Source organism: Lissotriton helveticus, chromosome 8, assembly GCF_964261635.1.
Source record: "Lissotriton helveticus chromosome 8, aLisHel1.1, whole genome shotgun sequence".
NCBI lineage: Eukaryota > Metazoa > Chordata > Amphibia > Caudata > Salamandridae > Lissotriton > Lissotriton helveticus.
In genome coordinates, this window is record NC_136069.1 from 1,036,449,176 (window position 1) to 1,036,469,810 (window position 20,635).

At 46.9% G+C, this 20,635-nt stretch overlaps 1 protein-coding gene across 1 annotated transcript in view; it reads left to right on the top strand.

Moving 5' to 3' along the window:
* Positions 1–20,635, top strand: part of CDC16 (cell division cycle 16) — a 135,681-nt gene that overhangs the window by 100,203 nt on the left and 14,843 nt on the right. The window contains exon 17 of the mRNA XM_078657874.1: positions 952–1,042. Within this exon, the coding sequence (XP_078514000.1) occupies positions 952–1,042 (91 nt within the window). The remainder of the gene's footprint in view (positions 1–951; positions 1,043–20,635) is intronic.

Here is a 20,635-nt window from a genome sequence, read left to right on the forward strand (position 1 = left end):
GCAGAGACATTATTACCAAAAAAGATTTTGGAAAATATACTTATAGTAACACGGTGCGGTATACTAACAAATTTAGCCGAAAGGTATTTTGAACAAACATGACCTCATTAGTCGGAAGCGGACTCAAAGAATTCCAGAACTGCAGATATCTAAAGAACTTCCTGTTAGACGTTCCAAATTCATTGTATAAGTGAGTAAATTACCTCAGAGTTCTATCGGAATAAAACTGGCATAGTCTATGTAAAGAAAGTGCTCTCCAAAATTTTAGTAGTTATCAGTGACAAAAGAAGGGAAAAAAGGGTTTTGAACGAGTGAGGTGAAGAAATTAAAACTTGGCAGTGGACAGGAGATTCAAACTATCTGCCTGACCTTGTGAAACACCTGAATGGCCTTAAAACGTGTATTTGAAGTATGCCATGTCGACCAAGCCTTTAGTAGATAGGGCAAGTTGTTTATCTCTAGAAGGATAAGGTAAAATAAGTTTGTTCAGTATCCCACTGATCTGAAAAATAAAGTTGGAAATAAGGACAATCAAATATATTTATAAAAATAACAATGCATCCTGGTACATGTATTTTTCAGTATTAAATCATCTTTTCAACCAAGTGACATGGGCCAGTTTGATTAGGTAATCTGTGTGACATTTGCCCTTTTTCAGGTAGGTTGTTTCCTATAGAGGCAAATAATTTTTGTTCATCAGTTGTTTATTGCTTCCCTTTTACTCGTTCTTTTGCAGAATTTCATCATTGTATTCCATTGTCCAGTTCTGGGTTACAGATGGCAATGATCTGAGTGCGAACAAGTTTATATTTTAATATACAGTGCTGTTCTGTTTGTTTTCTACATCAGTATATTCTAAAGTCTTGGTGTGGAGTGAAAGCGAATAAAAGGGAAATGTTACATGTTTGTAATTTTCTTAATGTTAACCTATTCATTTTCTTGGCCTTGCAGGCCCTCGGTCTTCGTAGAGATGATACGTTTTCAGTCACCATGCTGGGACACTGCATAGAAATGTACATTGGTGATTCTGACGCATATATTGGTAACGTTTATTTATCATTTTCATTTTATTAATTAACAAAACTATTTTACTGATTTAATCCACTACATTTATCACAAAATGGGATCAAATCTTGCCAGATTAATTGCGAACCTCATGGCAATATGATAACCTTTAAAAAAAATAACCATCATCATGTGTAACAAATACATTTATTTTAACTTGTGGTAAGTTACAGGTTATGTTATGTTATTGAAACTTATATAGCACGCTAATACCCATAGGTGTCTTGGTGCTTTCAGGATCATAAACATACTGCACTGAGGTATAGCTAATTTCTGAAAAGCCAAGTCTTGAGTTGTTTTCTGAAAGCAAGAAGGGTGGGTATGGTCCTAAGATATAGTGGAAGAGAGTTCCACAGCCTGATTGTACTGTGACTGAAACTCCTACTACCTCAGTTTGCCTTTCTAATTCTAATGGTGGTAACCATGCTGGCATTGGCTGATCGAAGAGATCTATTTGGAGAGTTCCAACTAAATATACTCCAAAGAAAACTTGGACCTTCACTATGCAGAGCCTTGTGAGCAACGCAGTCCTTTAAATTTGACTCGATTACATTCTGGGAGCCAGTGAAGATCCTGAATGCCTGTCACTATTGACTGATATTTGGGAACACCCAGGATCAATCTGGCGGCAGCATTCTGTACCGCCTGCAGCTTCCTGAGTAATCTGGCTTGAAGATTCCTATATAGGCCAATACAATAGTCCAGCTTGGACAAGACTAGCTAGGACACAACAGTTTTTTCTGTTATTTCTAGGAATAAAGGGGAGGATTTTTCTTAGAGTTTTGATGGTGAAAAAAGAGGAGGATACAACCTTAGACAGCTGGGTCTCGAAGTGGAGTTTCTCATCCATGATAAAGCCATGGTTCTTGGCTTTGCTACTGGGATAGGAGGTGGGCCCAGGTTAATTGGCCACCAGGCAGGAGACCAAGGTGGAGAGAGGTTACCAAACAATATCACCTCTGTTTTGCTTTAATTCGCCTTCAGGCAGTGCTTGCTCATCCAGCTACTCAGGGCAATCATGCAGTCATGTAGTTTTATTGAATGGTTAACATCCTTATCGACCGCAGAAATCACTAGCTGGGTGTCGTCAGCGTAGGATGTTGGATTCAGGTTGAAACTTCTAATTAGCAGGGCGAGTTCATAGACATATATATTAAAAAGCGTCAGGCTCAACGAGGAGCCCCGAGGGACCCCACAAGGCAGGGTAAACGGTGAGGATTTCAACTGACCTAAGTGTACCATTTGGGGTCTCCCTGATAAAAAGGAAGTTTGAAGAGTAAAGGCCTTTCCTCTTATCCCTGTAGCGTTCAGACGGTGGACCAATAGACCACGGTCCACCATATCAAACACTGCGGGCAGGTCCAGCAAAATAAGAGTCGCTGACCCTCCACTGTCTGTCATGCATATTTCTTCCGTGGTTTTTATCAAAACCGTCTCAGTGCTATGATTGCTCTGAACCCAAACTGATTTCCTGAAATAAAATTGGAGAGTTCAACATTGATTATTTTCTCTATGATTTTTGCTGGAAGCTGAAGTCTTGATTGGAGACGGTAGTGAGCAGGATTGCTAGTGTCCAGGTTTGGCTTTTTGATAAGGGGAGGATACAGGCCTGTTTCCAGGTGCTAGGAAATGAGCCTTGCATACACATTTGATTAAATACTAAAGACAAGTAGGGGGTGATGTACTGATTTGCGAGTTGTATAATCTTGGGGGGGCGGGAAGGGCCATCTGGGGATCTAGATTTAGCAGCAGAGAGAAGCATAGCTATTTGGGTTATGGATGTTGGAGTGAATTCTCAAAGAAGCGTCTCATTGGTTGTTTCCAGATCTTTAGGACTGGTATTAACCTTAATTTTGTCAAAAAGGTCAACAATTTGATCAACTTTATTTTTGAATGTCTGGGCAAGCAAGTTACAGAAGTCTTGGTTGTGACTAGAAGATTTTTTTTTTTAACTATGGTAATTTTTTTTATTACCTGAAACAGTTCTTTATTGGAGTTGCCAGCATTTTCAATTTGTTGCGGGTAATACTGACTTTTCTCATTGATGACCTTCTGTTTATATTTTGCAAGAATAGGTTGTTGGAGTTTGAAGTAAAAAGCAATATTAAGACTACTCAATTATTACCATGTAACACTACTTGAGAGACCTATTTCCCATTTGTGCATTGATGATATCTAAGATAGGACAAGGATACTAAAGAGAATAGGCTCTGCTGATCTCAAGGAATGATGGCGGTTTAGCATTTCTGGTAAATAGGGGGCATGACATCAATGCATTTGGAGTGTAACATGAAATCTAAACACTATATGTTCCTTCCATGCAGCCAATGCTGAGTTCAAAAGCTTGCAGAAATTAGGTCATGTGTTTCAATTCTTCTGCTGGTTATTTTTCTGGCATTGTAGAATGATTACAGGATTTTAAACTGGCATGCTTTAAGGATTGTATATAACCCACTAGCATTATTCAACTATACCTTAGTCAGTTGGCTGACTTGCACAGATTGCTATTCAGAAAGGAAGTACTCTTTTAAGTCACAGAGGTAAAAGACAACACAGCTGTCTACAGCTTCAATCTGTAAATTAAAGGTAAAATCAAGCTCCAGTATTACCATCTGTTTCCTTGCTTTGGTTGCATTACATTGAGGCCAAACACAATTGGTGGATGGAGCCAGATAAAACAATTTGCTCAAAGAACATGATCTCCGTGTTTAATCTTCCTTGAGGTTTATCACTTTTAGATCTAAACCTCTCGTAAGGCTTCTAAACAGGAGCAATCCTCTTTCGAATTTTTTTTTTTGTTTAAATATCCTTTATTAGAGTTACAGGAGAAATAAAACATGAATGTTACAATACATATATTACTACATCTCAAAGATGTCTGTCATGTTTACGGGGCATATCACCCAATGCATTAGTTCTCCGTTTCATACATCATGGCTATTTTTTCATCACAAATGTTTCAAACCATGTTAGCGCAACAAAGGATATAACTGTCTGAGATAAACATTGAGGGAAGGAGGGAAGGAAAGAGAAGAGAGGACATAAGGGGGAAAATGGGAAGGGTTGGCTATGGTCATCTAATGCAAGAGTGAGACGTGTGCATCTGGTTGTGGGTGTATCGACATGGGGGGTGTGTGGGCGTCATTCAAAATTGACTAACGGGGTGAGCATGGCTTGGGGGGGGACAATGTATCAGTCGTGGTGAGTGTTCGGTGTGAGGGGAGTGATGGGGGGAGCATCATCAGGTCTGTCCGCACGGAGTATCAGCAGGGGGCGTGTCGTTGGCATCGTCTGGGTGGGCGACATCAGTTGGGGTCCGTGTTAGATGGCATTCCCTGTGAAAGGAGTTGAGCAGTACATCCCATAATGCCGCGATCGGGAACTGTCGTAGACCTGCTGTTTCCTCGGAGGGTGGTGCTTTCTGCTTTTGCCCAGGTGTCTAGGGACGTGTGCCAGTGTTCCGGTAATGGTGGGGTAGTTCGCTTCCAGTGTTTCGTGAGCAATCTTTTTGCCGTAAGGAGGCCAAGGTCCCAGAAGCGAGAGGGGACTTTATTCAATGTAGTCCGTTGATATAGGCCTAGTATGCATGCCTCCCACGTGTGTGGTATCGCCATGTCCGTGCATTTGTCCAGTATCATCAGTACCGCCCCCAGTATGTCTGAATCTGTGGGCACTGCCATAGCATGTGTAGCAGGTCCGCCTCTTCCAGTGCACATCTCGGGCAGCTAGCTGCAGCACCCGGGAAGTAGCGGTTAATTTTACTGGGTGAGAGGTACGCTCTATGCAGTATGTAGAACTGTATCAGTTTGAAGCGTGCGTTTCGGGGGACGTGTCTGGAGCCTAGCAGGATCATTTTCCACTCCTTATCTGTCCAGTCCCTCCCCCTGTCAGCTGCCCATTGGTCACGCAGTGGTTGCAGCGAGTGTTGCGTGTGTGACAATAGCGCCTGATGTAGCCAGTGCACCACATGTGTACCGTTTCCCATGACGTGTAGGCTCTGTATCAATTGATGCGTCGGTAGTTCCTCAGTGATGCTACCCCACCGCTGCGTGTATGCTAAAAGTAAGGAGGCGTGTTGTAAAAACTGTCCTGGTGGGAGACCTGTGTCTGCGGCCAGTGTCACAAACGGTATTAGGACACCATCGGCGTATAGGTCTGCCATGGTGTCTACTCCAGTGCGTGTCCAGTGTTCTAGTGCGGTTTCCGTGACTATAGAGGTGGACTTGGGGGTGCCTAAGAGTGGGAGTGCCGGGGCATATGGTTTAGTTAGTCTCGTGAATCGTAGGCTTCTGACATAACATCGTACCGCTACATTAACATGTAGTTGAGCTGCTTTCCTTGGGTGCGTCAGGGGATGGAATAGGGTATGTATTTGCGTGGAGGATAGCACATCCGTGATCGTGGCTGTGTCCTCCAGGTGGTTTCCTGCGAGCCAGGCAGTGACCCATTGTAGCTGGGCTGCCAGATAGTAAAGTTCGAGGTTCGGTACCGCGAGGCCGCCCTCATCGACTGGCGCATACAGTTTTCAGAGGGCCACTCTGGGTCGGCCAGTGTTCCATATCAGGTCCCTGACCATGGAGGTCAGTTCTCTGAAGGTGTGTGCTTGCACGTAGACTGGTATGTTGGCGAAGTAATATAAGAGCCTGGGGAGTACGATCATTTTTGTCAGCGTCACTCTGCTCGGGACATTAAGTGGTAGGGACTTCCAAAAGACAATCTGGGACCTTATGGACGTGATGGCGCGTGTCAGGTTGCCGTCTAGTATGTCTTGTGGCGCCCTGTATATGTATACTCCTAGGTATTTAAACGTGGTGTGGTGCCATGGGAGTCACTCGCCATTAATCATGATTCCAGGGTCGGGGACGTCTGGGTTGAACGAGTATGCCCCTGACTTGGCCCAGTTCACCTTGAGCCCCGACATGGTCTCGAAGGACTTGAAGATCTCCGAGAGGTCTAGCGGTATTTGAGCGAGGTCTCTGACGTACAAAAGGAGGTCGTCTGCATATAGCGAGACTGTGTGTATGCCATCCGCCAGTGGGATTCCCTAGTGTATGCCCTTATTGCGCAAAGTTTCAGCAAGGGGCTCAATCGCTAGTGAAAAAAGTAATGGGGACAGCGGGCAGCCCTGTCTGGTGCCGCGTTGCACCCTAATGGCGTCAGATACTAGCCCGCCTGTGCGGACTCTCACCACTGGGCGTCTGTATAGCAATCCCACTAGTTCAATATAGTCTTCCCCAAGGTCGAATCTGCGCAACACAGCCAGTAAATAAGGCCACTCGAGCGAGTCGAACGCCTTCTCCAGGTCAAGGACTAGGCAGCCCGACCTAGGCCAGTCTTGTGTTGCGTACGTTTGTACTCGGAATAGCCTACGTATGTTGTGGGAGGTGCATCTGGAGGGCACAAAGCCGTTCTGGTCATTGTGTATCAAGTCAGGCACCAGTCCTGCCAGTCGCCGGGCGAGAGTCGAAGCTAGTATCTTATAATCAGTGTTTAGCAGTGCTAGGGGTCTATATGAGCCGAGGAGTGAATCATCTCTACCTGGCTTTAAAAGGGACACTAACGTCGCCTCATTCATTGACTGGGGTAGGGTCGAGTCTTCCAGTGCCGCTGCATATACCCGTAGGAGCTCTGGAATCAGGATGTCAGAGCATGCTTTATAAGATTCCGCCGGCAGTCCATCAGGGCCCGGTGCTTTGCCATTCGAGAGGGCAAAGATGGCCTCATGAAGTTCCTCAGCTAGTAACGGTGACCCCAGGACATCTCGTTGATCATCCGTCAGGGTAGGCAGCGTGATATCCTCTAGATACGCAGTTATGGCGGGTGGTGCAGTCTGCAGACGGGATTTGTATAGAGCGCTGTAATGAGTCACAAAGGCCTCGTGTATCTTTACCTGTGTGTACACCAACGGGCCAGCCAACGATTGCACCGCTGTCACTGGCGTAACGCAGTTCTCGCGTTGTATCAGCCACACTAGCAACTTGACGGGTTTGTCGCCGGTGTGATGGGAGCGGGCTGAGTGGGCCTTGTAGTTGATGTTTTTCAACCTGTCAATCAGTTTGTCGTGTTCTGCCCGCGCCTGTAATAAGTCAGTGTTTGGGTCTGTGGCTGTTGTCTGCTCCAGTCGTAGCAGGTCAGATTCTAGGCGTCGGAGATCTACCTCTAATTGCCGCCGGGAGTGGGCTTGGGTGCCTAAACATTGTCCCCTGAGGACCACTTTGAACGCGTCCCATTCAATCTGTGGTGTCGATGCCGAGCCTGTGTTGTCTTCGAAATATTGTGCCGTCTGTGCGCTTATGGAACCCCTAAATGTGCCATCTAGTAAGAGGTCGGGTTGTAACCTCCATGTGGGTATTGGTGGCCGAGGTTGGTCCCACAGCAGGTCCAGGAGGTGTGGGTTGTGGTCGGTGTGTGTGCGTCCCATGTAACAGGTGTCCGCGACATTAGGAAGGAGCTCACTGGAGACCATGTACCGATCAAGGCGTACATGCAGGGCGTGTGCTCCTGAGTAATACGAGTAGACCCTGGAGTGTGGGTTGCGAGTGCGCCACGCATCTTGTAGGCCCCATTGTGTGGACCATGCCTGTAGTGCTTTCATAGCGGTCTGAGCCTGTGAGTTGGGTAGTGTAGGATGAGAACGGTCTAGTGCTAAATCCAGTGAACTATTGTAGTCCCCGCAAAGTACCCACTGGATTCCATGCCAGGGGGCCAATATGTGCGACAAGCGGGTGAGGAAGTCTGCCAACCCCGTGTTAGGCGCATATATTGATGCTATTACTAGTGGGTTGCCATCTAACCTGCCGTGGATTGCTACGTATCTGCCCTCGGGGTCTATGTGCACATCTTGTGTGGTCCATGGAGTGCCCGGCTTGACCCATACCAGTGTCCCTCGAGCGTATGATGAGAACCCTGTGGCATAGAGTTGTCCGCGCCACCTGCGTCGTAGCGTGGTAATTTCCGTGTTGTTAAGGTGCGTTTCTTGTAGGAGGGCAATTTGTACGTGATGGCGTTTGAGGTATGAATAGATTTGGTATCGTCGGGATGGTGTATGTATACCCCTCACATTCCACGTGCATATCTTAATGGGCGACATTACAATAATGCAACAACACCCCCCATCCGTCTCTTCCTCCACCCCTCCATGCATTTTCACTCGCCGTCATGCAGATGGCCCCCGCCACCCAATAAGCGCCCAATGTGGCGCACCACTGCACTGTGACCATAGGAGGGGAAAAAAACATGGCTAATGGAACAGTAAGCCAATGAACAATATGAACCTTCAAAATACCAAAAGGTCGGATGCGAAACGTGCTCCCGTCCATACTCTCTAGGAGAGCAACAAAGTCAAGTCTAAGGGGGTGGTTGTGCTATATGCACGAAATCAGTTGCACTGTGTCAATATGAATGTTGAGCGAAGGCATATTGCCTTCCCGGGGGGGACGTAACAGCCTAGGCCGCTCTTGCAGACAGTGAACCCATCATGTACATGCATAAAACTCCATACATTACGTGTCCAATCGAACCGCCACCAGGCAAGGCAAAGCGTCCCTGTAGCTGCGCTCCGTCGAGCGTGGGTCACCACCGCCAGTCCCTAGACTCATGTTCATTGGCGGGCTATTCTGCGTGTGTACGCCACGCGTGTAGCATGGAGGGTTGGGGGTGTAATCCGCTGCCATGATCAGGGCTCGTTGTAGCTGTGTTGCTGTAAGTCCGTTGTGGTGGCCACTTGCAAGCGCTTTTGTGGAGTGCCGTGTTCGTCACGAGGTCAGCTGATGTAGTCTGCCGTTTGGGGTGTGACATCTGGTCGGTCCTCCGAGGTCGGGGAATCTGGTACTCCATAGATGGCTTCATCGTCACTATGGAGGTCCTGTGCGCTGCCGCCCGCCATCTCGCTCTGTGCAGGGGAGCCGCTGAGCTCCATCACCAGGCGGAGGGCGTCTCGCTTCTCCTGCCGTCTGGCATCTGCTGGAGGGGAAGGTCTTGTCACTGCACGTGATTCTGGCTGAGAACTCCGGCAGGGTCGTCGTCTTCGCCTGTGATTACCAGATTGTCGCCGGGGCGTAGGACCCGCTGTCGTTTTGGGTTCTGTATCTACTCCTCTGTCCAGCCAGGTTTCCACCTCCGTGGGGTTCGTAAAGAAATGAGTCCGTTCTCCCGCCACGACCCTTAACTTCGCGGGAAATAGCAGTGAGTACTGGAGGCCCAACTGTCGCAGTCGCTTTTTCACCGCCATAAAGTCATGTCTTTGCCGCTGGACCTGCACAGTGTAGTCTGCAAAGAACATCACCGATGCGTTCTCGATCCGGACCTCTTGGAGCTTGCGAGTTTCTCGTAGGATGGAGTCTCTGTCCAGATAGTTCATTATGCGGAGCAGCATGGGTCTTGGGTTGGAGCCCATCGCCAGAGGTTTGGTGGGGACCCTGTGAGCTCATTCTATCACGAAGTGTGGGGAGAGTGATCCTTCCGGCAGGATGCCCTGCAACCACCGCTCCATGTGTTCTTCCGGGGACCTCCCTTCCCATTTCTCCGGAACCCCGACCAAGCGTACGTTGTTCCTGCGGGTCCTACCTTCCGCGTCTTCAGCCCTGTCCTCCAAGAACTCCACCCTGTTCAATAAGTCCTGTATGTGCTTATGCGACTGGTCGGTTTGAGGCTGAAGTGTCTGTAGTGTGTCTTCTAGGGCGGTGGCGCGGTCCGCTAGTTTTTTATGATCTGCCCTCAGGTGTGTGAGGTCGATGACCACGCTGTCAATTTTGGTGGCCAAGGAGGTGCGGGTTAGGTTCAGTGACTCCTCGAGTCGTTCCATCGCCGCCAGCATGGTGTCCAGTTTGGCCGCCGTTTGGTCCGGGTCAGTGCTTTTCCCGGTTTTTTCCATCTTGGCCTTCTGGCTAGTGTTGCCGGTACCAGTTCTCGTTTTGGGCCCGTTAGACATCTGCGCCACCTCGTCGGTCCTGGTCCAGTAGCTAGTCTCACCCTCAGAGGACCAGCCCGTGCATTCGGTCGTCTAGCCGCTGGGTAGGTGAGTACCGCACAGCGTTTGTGGCCCCCAGGCAGGCGTGCGCTCGGACAGCGGCCTGTGGCGCCCTGCACCTGGCGGGTTGGCGTGGTTGGGCCGGTGCGTGGCGCAGGCTTAGCGCGTGTCGTGCTGCGATGGGTTAAACACTGTGGTGGGCCATGCGGGTCGTCGTGGCACTCCCAAGGCGTGGGTGGTACGATGGGTGCTTCGTTTCCTGGACCGAGGGTGTTTGCACGGCCCCACCGGCTCTGGTCGACACGTGGGTGTGTTTTATGAAATGCGTCGCTGGTTAGGCCGGCGCTGTCGCATTGGCGCGCATCACGGGTCTTCCGTGGCCGTTCAGCCCCGTCGCCGTTAATTTCGAAGCAAAGGAGCAGGGAGTCTGGGCAGGGGCGTGTGTCTGTGGCCGGCGGATAGGTTCCGCTCTTACCGCCGCTTAGTCGAGTTGGTCAGGGCGACTCCTTCTGGCCTCGTGTGGCTGCACCGCTGGTGTGGCGTCTGAACAGGCAGCACTCAGCTAGCAGATCCTCCGATCGGGTCGGGTCCGGTATTGTAGCTCGACTCCGCGCTCTCCCCAGCGCCACGAGGCCTCAGCGCGTGTAGGGCGTAGCTTCGGGCCTGCAGCTCCAACCGAAGCCTCGGACTTTCCTGCACGCCTCCCGAGATCGGGAGCGATGTCTGCGGCTGTGGCACCGCGAAACCTCCGGTGTGCCTCGGGCATGCCGATTTTCCCCAAAGTCGGTCGGTAGGTCGGCAATGACGTCCGGCGGCAGCGCCAGTGATTTTCCGCCGTCTGCAGGCGGTGGTTTGCCGGATAAATGCCCCGGGAAGGCGAGCTTGGCGCGGAGCTTCACTCCAAGTCGGCCATTCCCGTTGCGTGCTTAGCCACGCCCCCATCCTCTTTCGAATTTATAACATCAAATAATCTGAGACACCAGATTATGTAAAACAGTAGTCTAGTAGAAATGTAAAAAAAAACCTATAGAAATGGAGATTTTAAATGCATAAATTCTGTTTAAGGCTGGGAATTTCCAATAATGCTTTGTTTTTGGCGAGCAGGAAATCTCGCAAATCATGTCAGAGATGATTGCATGGTAATTGGCTGTTGAAAAGTAGTATACTTGTAAGCAAAAGGTGTCTGATTTGTTTTTTTATATCTTTGTTGATAGTTTTCGTGACCTAGAGTTTGTGTCTGAAGTGATATACTCTGTTTGGAGTATGCTATGGTGAAGTGTGGTTTCCAGTGCCTTTGTGTGTGTGTGGGCATGTGTGATGGTGTTTTAAAAGTTCATGTAGTGATGCACTGAATGGCATGTTTTCAAGTGGTGTTATGTGAAATCTGGTAGTTGATATGTTCTACATTTGATGCGGTTGGGGATATGGTTAAATGGAGGTAAAATTATGCTGGATTGTTTGTGCTTTGATAATGACAAAATGTTTGGTGTTGTGGCTTAATGTAAGTGAAGTAGAATGGTCTGTGGATGGAGCGTACAGGGTGTTGGATGGTGTGTGATGCAGGCTGGGTAGGTTTGGTGTTGTATGTTGTGATATGATGAAACACAGCTGTTCTAAAAATCCTAGTGTATCACTTTATTCTGTATGAGGGGAACTCCTATTTACAGATTCTACTTAACCTATAAATGGCCTTAACCGCAATTGATCAAAACCGGTTTGTCTACAGCCTGGAATTTTATATGGGCTTCCTTGTTAAGGTTTTGAGTCGGTTCTCCTCATTTCTCACTAATTGCAATTGAGTGGTAAAAATAGGAGGTTTCATCTCCAGAAGAACTCCAACATCTTGTGGTTGTCTTAGCCTCGGTCCTAACCTCTGCATGAATCCTTTGAGCCTGATCTTCAAAGATAAACGTCTTCATACTACAGTATGCGGATGTCACATATATATACCTAAAAACATCAACCCTCTGGGATACTTCTCGTACTTGTCTCAAGAAACATCATATATAAATGGTTGGAAATGTCTTAATGCTCAACCTTCAGAATATTGGATTAGTCCTCCCTTCACCCAAACATAGGCGCAAATTCGACCCTTAACCCTCTGGCTATCAACCAACTTCTTTCCATCATTCTCGTTGCTGAAATCACTTGGTTTCACTTTGGATTCTACCTTCGCTTATGGGTCATGCATAAACTTGTTTCTTGCTCCTTTATTTAAAAAAGTCCAGCATTTAAGCATATCAGATCACCTGAAAACTGCTGTACAGTCTGTTGTCTCACGTTTTGATTTAGGAATAGCTAATCGAGCAGGTGCTCCCAATCTTCACTAACTCCGCTCATGACTAGAATTGTCTCTGACTCAGTCCAGTGTGACCTGTATTTGCTTTCTTTACCAGCAAGAATCCTATTATAAGTGTTATTTCACCTACAAAGATTTAAATTTGAATTCATGGACATACTCAGCCGAGCCTATACACCATTTCAAGCAGACACGGGAACTCAGAAGCTATAGTTCCGTCAGCTTACAGTATCTTGCTTCAAATCCCCTCTTGCACAAAAAACTCCCCTGGTGCTGTGATTTCTTCACTGAGCTCTCTTCAGCATGACATCAAAACGAATGGATCTTTTGTTACATTTAGGTTTCATATTTCAATATAACTCTCCTGACTACCACTAAAATACCATCAGCCTCTTCTGTTTCCCAATATCTTCTTATTCTGTAACCCAAGGTTTATCCGCTTGTTATGTTCTATACTGTTGTAGTATAGAAATGCACCTATTCTTGTTACTCGATTTTGCTCAGTGCAGTTCAATCTGGTATGATGAGTTCCAATGTATTCTCTGTAAGGTGCCCTAAAACTCTTGTGGTACAAGTGTACCATATGAATCTCTTAAATAAAAAGTGATGTTGCATGGTGGTGTGTGATGTAGTGTAGGATAGTGTTGGGTCTAAATGTACTATTCACACAATAGGGCACCCTAATTTCCTCATGGAACTGGGTAGAACAACTAACTAATACAATGTATCCTTTGTGGAAATATTTAAACAGATTATTTCCACATTTTACCATGGTCACATACATCAGATAATTACAGTCACGGACGTACTCCAAGATGCAAATATTTCTACTTCATTTATATTCAAGCTGTTGTATTTATACAAAACGTATCATTAAAATTATCCACATTTTTATATACAGACAGTATGTACATTTAATTAATAACACTGGTACTACTAAAAAATCCCTCCAATTCTCTAGGCTCTATCAAGTAAGGGGACTGATGAAAGTGCAGTCACTCCTTTTAACCAAAACAATGCAAAAATCATTATTAGTCCCAATCAATTAATCATACAGATATTCGCACAACTGAGACATAAGAAAGACCAGTTTAAAATGCTTCAAGTTAATAAGGATGTGGTGTCGACATTTCGGTCTTCAATGGCCCAAAGGGTCAGCAAGACCATCCTCAGGACTCTGTGTTGCAGGAAAAGTAAATCCGGTGAATACTTGCTTCCTTCTCAATCGGATTCCAACACATATGACTATTGCATACAGACGCCAAAGTTAATTAGGATCGTCTCTTGCTAACATGTCCGTATACTATAAGCGGTCCGAGCTGGCCTGCTCGGACCGTTTATATTATTCGGACGTGTGAACAATAACTATAAGGACGACGATCCTAATTAACTTTGGCGTCTGTACGCAGTAGTCGTATGTGTTGGAATCCAACGTAGAAAGCCTGCGATTGGAAATTTTTTTTACATATATTTCAACATATTCACAACATAGAAAAAAATCTCCTGGCGAGTACTGGTGAAAATATACAACCTGATTGCCCTTTATGTTATGGTGATAAAGGTGTGTGTGTGATATAGGTTGTGTGAAAGGTGAGGGTGCTGCATTTAAAGTGAGTTGTGCTTTGGAATATGTGTGGCTGCAGAGGTGTGAAATTTATAGAAATATCTACTTGTACCTGGGGCATGTTGTTTCATAAATTACTTGTCCTGGAGCAAAATCCACTTGTCCCTTTTGTGCCATGTAGTGCGGCGACAAATTATGGCAGCAGTCTCATTATATAAAATCTTGGATATGGCCTCTCTGATTATGCCAGGGCTCATACAACAGTAGGGTTTGAATACTAGCAATTCCCTTATGTTGCCACGTTTCCGCAGATCTACATACTGGGGATGAAGGTAGTGGTAAGCAATAGTTTCAGGGTTGGAATGCCCTTTTGAGTCTGTGCAAACCTACTAACTTGCATATTTTAAGGGTTTTCACCAACTCTTCTCTAATCTTTTCCCGTACTGAGAAAGGTTGGAAATTTACTCCTGACAATGGCAAACGTAAAACTTCTTCCAGGTCTCGAAAAAAGTGGTTAGTGGGAAGGTAAACTTGCAAACGCAAGAGATTTTAGAATGAGCAAATCTACACATGCATATATGCTAATGTTTAAATACGGTTGACAAATATTTTCTAGGAGTACCAGTTCTTTGCCTACATCTGTACATTCTTGTGAATTCACAAAAGCCATAAATCTGCACTTAATGCAAGGACAAATACCATGGGTGCACTTTTGAGACTTTCTTTGGGCCCCTAATTAGGTCTGGCTTTAACCATGACCTTTTTGTGTTTATTAAAATGTTGTCTCTCTAATTTTCTCTATATGTCTATTGGCTGGCTTCACTGTTACTGACAGCATTTTGCTTTTTCGCAAGAACATATCGGCACACAAAGTCTTTTTGTTTAGTGCCAGGAACTACTGTGGCAGTGTGTGCTTTTTGAGACCAAAGATGTTTTGCTATTGCCAATGTTTTTTATAATGGTGAATTCCTGGCAGGTCCCACACGAATAAGGTTTTAACAAAAACCATTCCAAAACAAGACACACATTTGCAAAACTAAAAGGCTGACCACCAATTTCAGACCTACTGGCTTTGCCAATGCTTGTTTATTTGTTTACCATAATCTTATTGAAACTGGTTACACTGATTTTCCATTTTGAATATTTTTGAGAAATACTAGCATACATCAACACATTTTACTAAATGATGCTGGCAAGAAATTGTACTTAACATTTTACAGTAGTTTAGTGAAATGTTTTTTTCCTACTTGCATATTTTATTGAGCATCAATCGTGCTTTCAAGCTTCTGCACATATTTGCATCTGATCGGAGAGCATTCTGGAAGCATTATACATAGCCTCATATTGCTAAACCTTGAATGTGTGTACACATTTTTATACTGGAACCACTGTCAGTAGTGCAGTTTGAGTTTACAACATTTACTTAGAATGCTCACCCCAATAATAAAGGCTTTGCATTAATGAACTATAAATACAAGTCTAAACATCATTAACACATGGACACAAATATGACCTTAACTTCAGACAGTGCCCTTCCCTGATCCATAATGTGGTACTGTAAACTGGCAGCCAAAGGGTTTGTGCTGCTGGGGGTTGGGCCTACTTGTCCCAAGGACAAAATCACGGCCCTATCTAGCCTAGTTAAATCAAGATCGCCTACAGACCTCCTGCCTGCAAAGATGATAGCTTCTTTAGGTAGTTTACTAGCCCCGAGTTTTCAAACCCTGATCAATCTTTCCCTTAAGGACGGGCAGATTCCCAGTGTCTGGAAAAGGGCTGTTGTGAACCCTATCCGTAAAAACACGGCGCTACCATGGTCAGACCTTAACAACCTCTGTCCGATCTCCCTCTTGCCCCATCTGAGTAAGATGACGGAGAGGCATGTCAATACACACGTGTCTAAATTCATCGAGGCAGCGGGCGGTCTGGACCCTTCTCAATTTGGGTTCAGACCAAATCACAGCACAGAGTCAGCTCTCCTCTCCGTGACCGATACCATCCGGATGGCACAGGATAGAGGAGTATCCATGATTCTGGTGCTGTTAGATTTGTCCGCTGCCTTCGACACGGTGTCACATGGCATTCTTATAAGTCGTCTGAAGAGGGTAGGGATCGACTGAGTGGCCCTATCGTGGCTAGAGAGTTTCATCACTGGCCGCTCACAAAGTGTTCGATTAGGCTCCCACTTTTCCATCTCTAGGGAGCTTACCAAGGGGGTTCCACAGGGCTCATGTTTAAGCCCCACATTGTTTAATGTGTATGTGGCCCCCTTGGCGGAAATTGTGAGAGAGCATGGGTTCACACCAATATCTTATGCTGATGACACCCAGCTTCTGTTCCCCTTCCAGACCCTGACATCAGCAGTCAAAAGCTCCTTTGCTGCAGGAATGAGAGCCATATCCAGCTGGATGACCTCCAATTGCCTACAGTGTAATGTGAGCAAGACGGAGGTCATGCTCTTCGGAGATGCCCCGCTCCTTTGGTCACCTGAGTGGTGGCCTCCTGATTTAGGCTCTGCCTCTTGTCCAAAGGAGATAGTGAAAAATCTTGGGTTCAAGCTTGATCGATCTTTGTTACTTAAAGATCATGCCACCCAGGTAACAGGATCCTGTCTGAGGGTCATCGGACTATTGAGGAGGATATTTCCCTACTTGGCAGATAGCTATAGAAAAACCTTAGTACAGACACTGGTAATTAGCAGGCTTGATTACTGTAATGGCCTGTTCATCTCTGCCAATGAAGAACAGTTGGGCAGGCTACAAGTAGCACAGAATACAGCTGCCAGGCTGATTCTAAATGTTCCAGCCAGCTCTCCATCCCGCCCTTTGTTGAATAGGTTACACTGGTTGCCTATCCGCCAGAGGGTGAAATTTAAGATTTGTTGCATTTTTCACAAATGCTTGTTTGGAGTTGGCCCCAGACATCTATCTGAAATATTTAGACTCTATGAGCCAGGTCGCTCTTTGCGCTCTAAAAATCAAGCCTTACTCCAAGTACCCAGGATTAAAAAGGAGAGACAGGGAGGTCGAGCCCTATCCTATAAGGGCCCTATCCTTTGGAATTCCCTGCCCCTCACCCTTAGGCTAAATCCCAGTTTGACTGCATTTAGGAAATGCCTAAAGACTCATTTTTTTCTGACTCTGTAATCTTTTTTAGCATTTTGTCTGTGTGTCCTTGTTTAGCTCAGCTTATGGTAAGAACACAAGCGCGGAGATACCCCTTCGGGGGTCGAATTCCCATGCGCTATACAAGCAACTAAATAAATAAATAAAAATACACATGAAAACGTGTTGCCCTTGACCCCAAACAATATGTCCCAGACGCCAGGCTATAGGAATTCCACATCCCTGGTGGCTTTCCATCTTGTATTATGATGGCTGCTGCCAATAAGGAAGGAAAATACAGTTATCTTCCTAATGGAACAACAGATGGTTCAGAAAGTAAGGAGAGACCTCCATTAGTACAGATGTGTGACTCTTCATACTGGAATAATATGGGGTGCAAAAGGTCATAAATAAGATGAGGTGATCGCGCTTTCTAGGAACAACCTTCATGAAAGAGCAGGGGTGTACCGAAGATAAGCAGAACATTTCATGTAGAGTACAGGATCCTTATGAGAAATATATAAAGGGATGCCTCTGCCAATCTGGACTGAGGTGGACTAACTTCTACATTTGGGTTGAATTATGACTTTGTGCTGACTGATAAAAACCATTACGTTGTCCCATGCATGTTAGGCATGAGTAGCTCATGCACTTCTGTTTTTTATTGTTCTCTTGGCACTTGTATTTTTTTCTTTCATTATAGATGCAATGCTTAGTATCATATAGCGAAAAGCAATAATTGGGGCTATATACCCAACTCACTCTGGACAAGGGTTCATTTGAGGACTCTGGACTGGCCTCTGATAAAATTCCTCCCATTGTCTCCCACGCAGTCACAGAATTCTTGCTCTTTTGATTGAACACATGCCTCAGATACCTTAAAGATATACCTATCAATGGCAGCAGTGGCATTGTTTTCTCACTCATGGGGGGAGAGGAGTGAAAAGTATTCTCTGAGCCCGGGTGTGGCCCTGGCAGTGGGTTGAGTCAATTGAACACATTATCTTGCACTTCCTTAGTGCCCAGGTGAACACCATGAAGCATGTTGTGGTTGGAGCACCACTGGGTTTTACTTTTAAATAAATCCATAGTGAGATACATAGACGGACGAATTGCTGCAGCGATCTTCAAAGCACATTTCCATTGCTACATCTCGATCTCCTCAGCCTTGTCTGAGCTGACTGCCACACAGGCTCAGTAGTGTGCCCACCTATCATGGCTGTCAAGTGGCTAAACCAATGGCAGCACAGCAGCTGCCCTCAGCTCATTCACAAACCATAACATTGCTATCTATTGGTGGATGATGCTTTAGATTTCCTTTCTAAATTGCTATCTCCTGGCAGCCTATAGGCTGCAGCAGGTGGGCGGACCCTGGTGCCTAACTGCCATTACGTGTAGACGTAAGTTAGGGGCACAAACTCTGACATTGTCTCTTGTAGATTTGTTGTTCCCATTCGCCTATGTGTCTCCATGGGCGGACATCATTCCAGATTTCAGCCCAGGTTTAATGGGTTTTTTGGGGACTTGTGTTGGCCATGGGGAGATGAACAGGGAGAGAGAGACTGAGTACACATACTTCTGCGCTACTGTCAGTCATGGCATGCTGCTTTCCTCTAACTGCTCTCTAATACAGGTGCCATCTCCTCCCAGCCCAGGTCCATGGTGCTACTGCATCAATCATACTTGTGCCTCAGCTTGGAAAGGTCTTTATAATCCCGGGTAAAACCAAGTCTTTATTTAGATAAGTATAATCAAAAAACCATTCTCACACACACACACAGTCTTACAGATGTAAGTAAACATTCACAGTTTGTCTAGCACCAATGAGACCTAAAAAAAAGGAGGGGGTATTTGTAGAGGCTCATTGTGGGTACCTGTGTAAAATAGTCCTTTATTTCCATAGTAGTATTCTGATGACCTAATCCAAAAGTCCAAAGACTGAGTGATAGGTGAAAATCACCAGATTCCGAAGTTGGCACTATATAGTGACATAGTATATTTTTATATCTGAAAGAAACATGTAGTGATAGATTCTTACCTTAGAATTACCCCCAGGCATCAGACTGGATGTGGAAGGTTTTAGTCAGCAGTACCCCTGCGCGTCTGTAGGCGTTGTCGTGCAGCTCCTCGTGCATTGTTGTCGTCTGCGCCGGGATGATGTTGGTGGAGCTACTTAGATGCGCCCGCGCTTGCTGACGTCAATTCTTTCTTTTTCCGCACCAGCAAGCGCAGATCCGGGAAGAGCAAGTACCCCCAGTCACTTTTTGACTGAGTTTTTCAAGGCCTTTTAGCCTCAATTCTTCGAGTTGATCGGCTCCTGGTCTCATAGGGATGCCCGGCTTTAAGAACTGCGGGGACTGTCACCGCATGATGTCGGCGACAGACCCACACCGCGTGTGTCTCTACTGCCTGGGGCACGACCACGACTCCAAGTCGTGCCCCGACTGCTGGGCTATGGCGCCGAAGACTTTGCGGGAGCGGTCCCGAAAGTTGCTAGAAGTCCGGAAGTCGGCTCCACGCTGCTCAAGGTCCCGGTCCTGAGGGAGGTCGAGGGACTGGTCGCGAAGCCGTCACCATCGTTTGTCTGGATCTAAGTCTTCGCACTCGGGGTCAGATAAGTCAAAGCATTCCAAAAAGAAGTCGAAGAAGCGTCATCGCTCCTCGATTTCTCCTCGCGCATCTCGGCTGAGGGTGGTGCCACCCCCACGGCTCCGGTAGAGCCTGCGATGTCGCCACCGGCCTACCAGCCCTTCCCGGGTCCGTCGGCGACACCTGCTCAGGTGCAAGAATTTCTTGCTGACCTGGCCCGATTCTTTGGGCTGTCTGGCCCCGCCGGTGCACCTCCGGGCCCGACTAGGGTCCTGTTCTTCCTTCGCCGCCGGCGTCAGCCCTGGCGCCGCAGGTCCCACTTGGATCCAGGCTCGGATCCCGGGGGACACTGGTTTACCTTTTAATACCTCCACCGGTGTCGACCCCTCCTCCGGCTCCACCTCTGACGTCGTGCGGTGCTACCGCCGACCCCAGTTTCAGCCCCGACCTGGACACGGCGCCGGAACAGTATCGCTCGAGGCCAATTCAGACGCCAATTCCGACGCTGATGGGTCTTTTACCCCAATGCTTGTCCTCCTTATTTTCAGCCTGTTCGACAGACTTCGGAGGAAGGGGATGACTGGGAGGGGTCTGAGGACCCTCTCACACAACAGTGTAGTTATGATCCGGACCGGGCAGAGGATTTGGGGATGCCTGTGGTCTTGACACCTCACTTGACCTTGGCATGCTGTCTCCTCCTTCCGTCGCCACGGAGGAGGGAGCAAGTTACGCAGTAGTGTTGCGTAGGGCGGCCGAGTCCCTCCACCTCGAACTCCCTACAGTGGCCGTCAGGACTAACCTCCTGACAGAAGTGCTTCAGCCGGCGGCTACCTCTGCGGAGCCACTGCTGCCCTTCAGTGAGGCACTTTCTGACGTTCTTTTGGGCACCTGGTCCATGCCCAACAGAGGAGCTCCTGTGGACAGGAACGTGGCCCGACGCCATCACCCGGCTCCAGGCAACCCCCTCTTTCTCTCCCATCATCCAACTCCTGTGAGCTTGGTTGACCTAGCCACTAATTCCCAGAACGCGTTCACTTCCGCCTAGG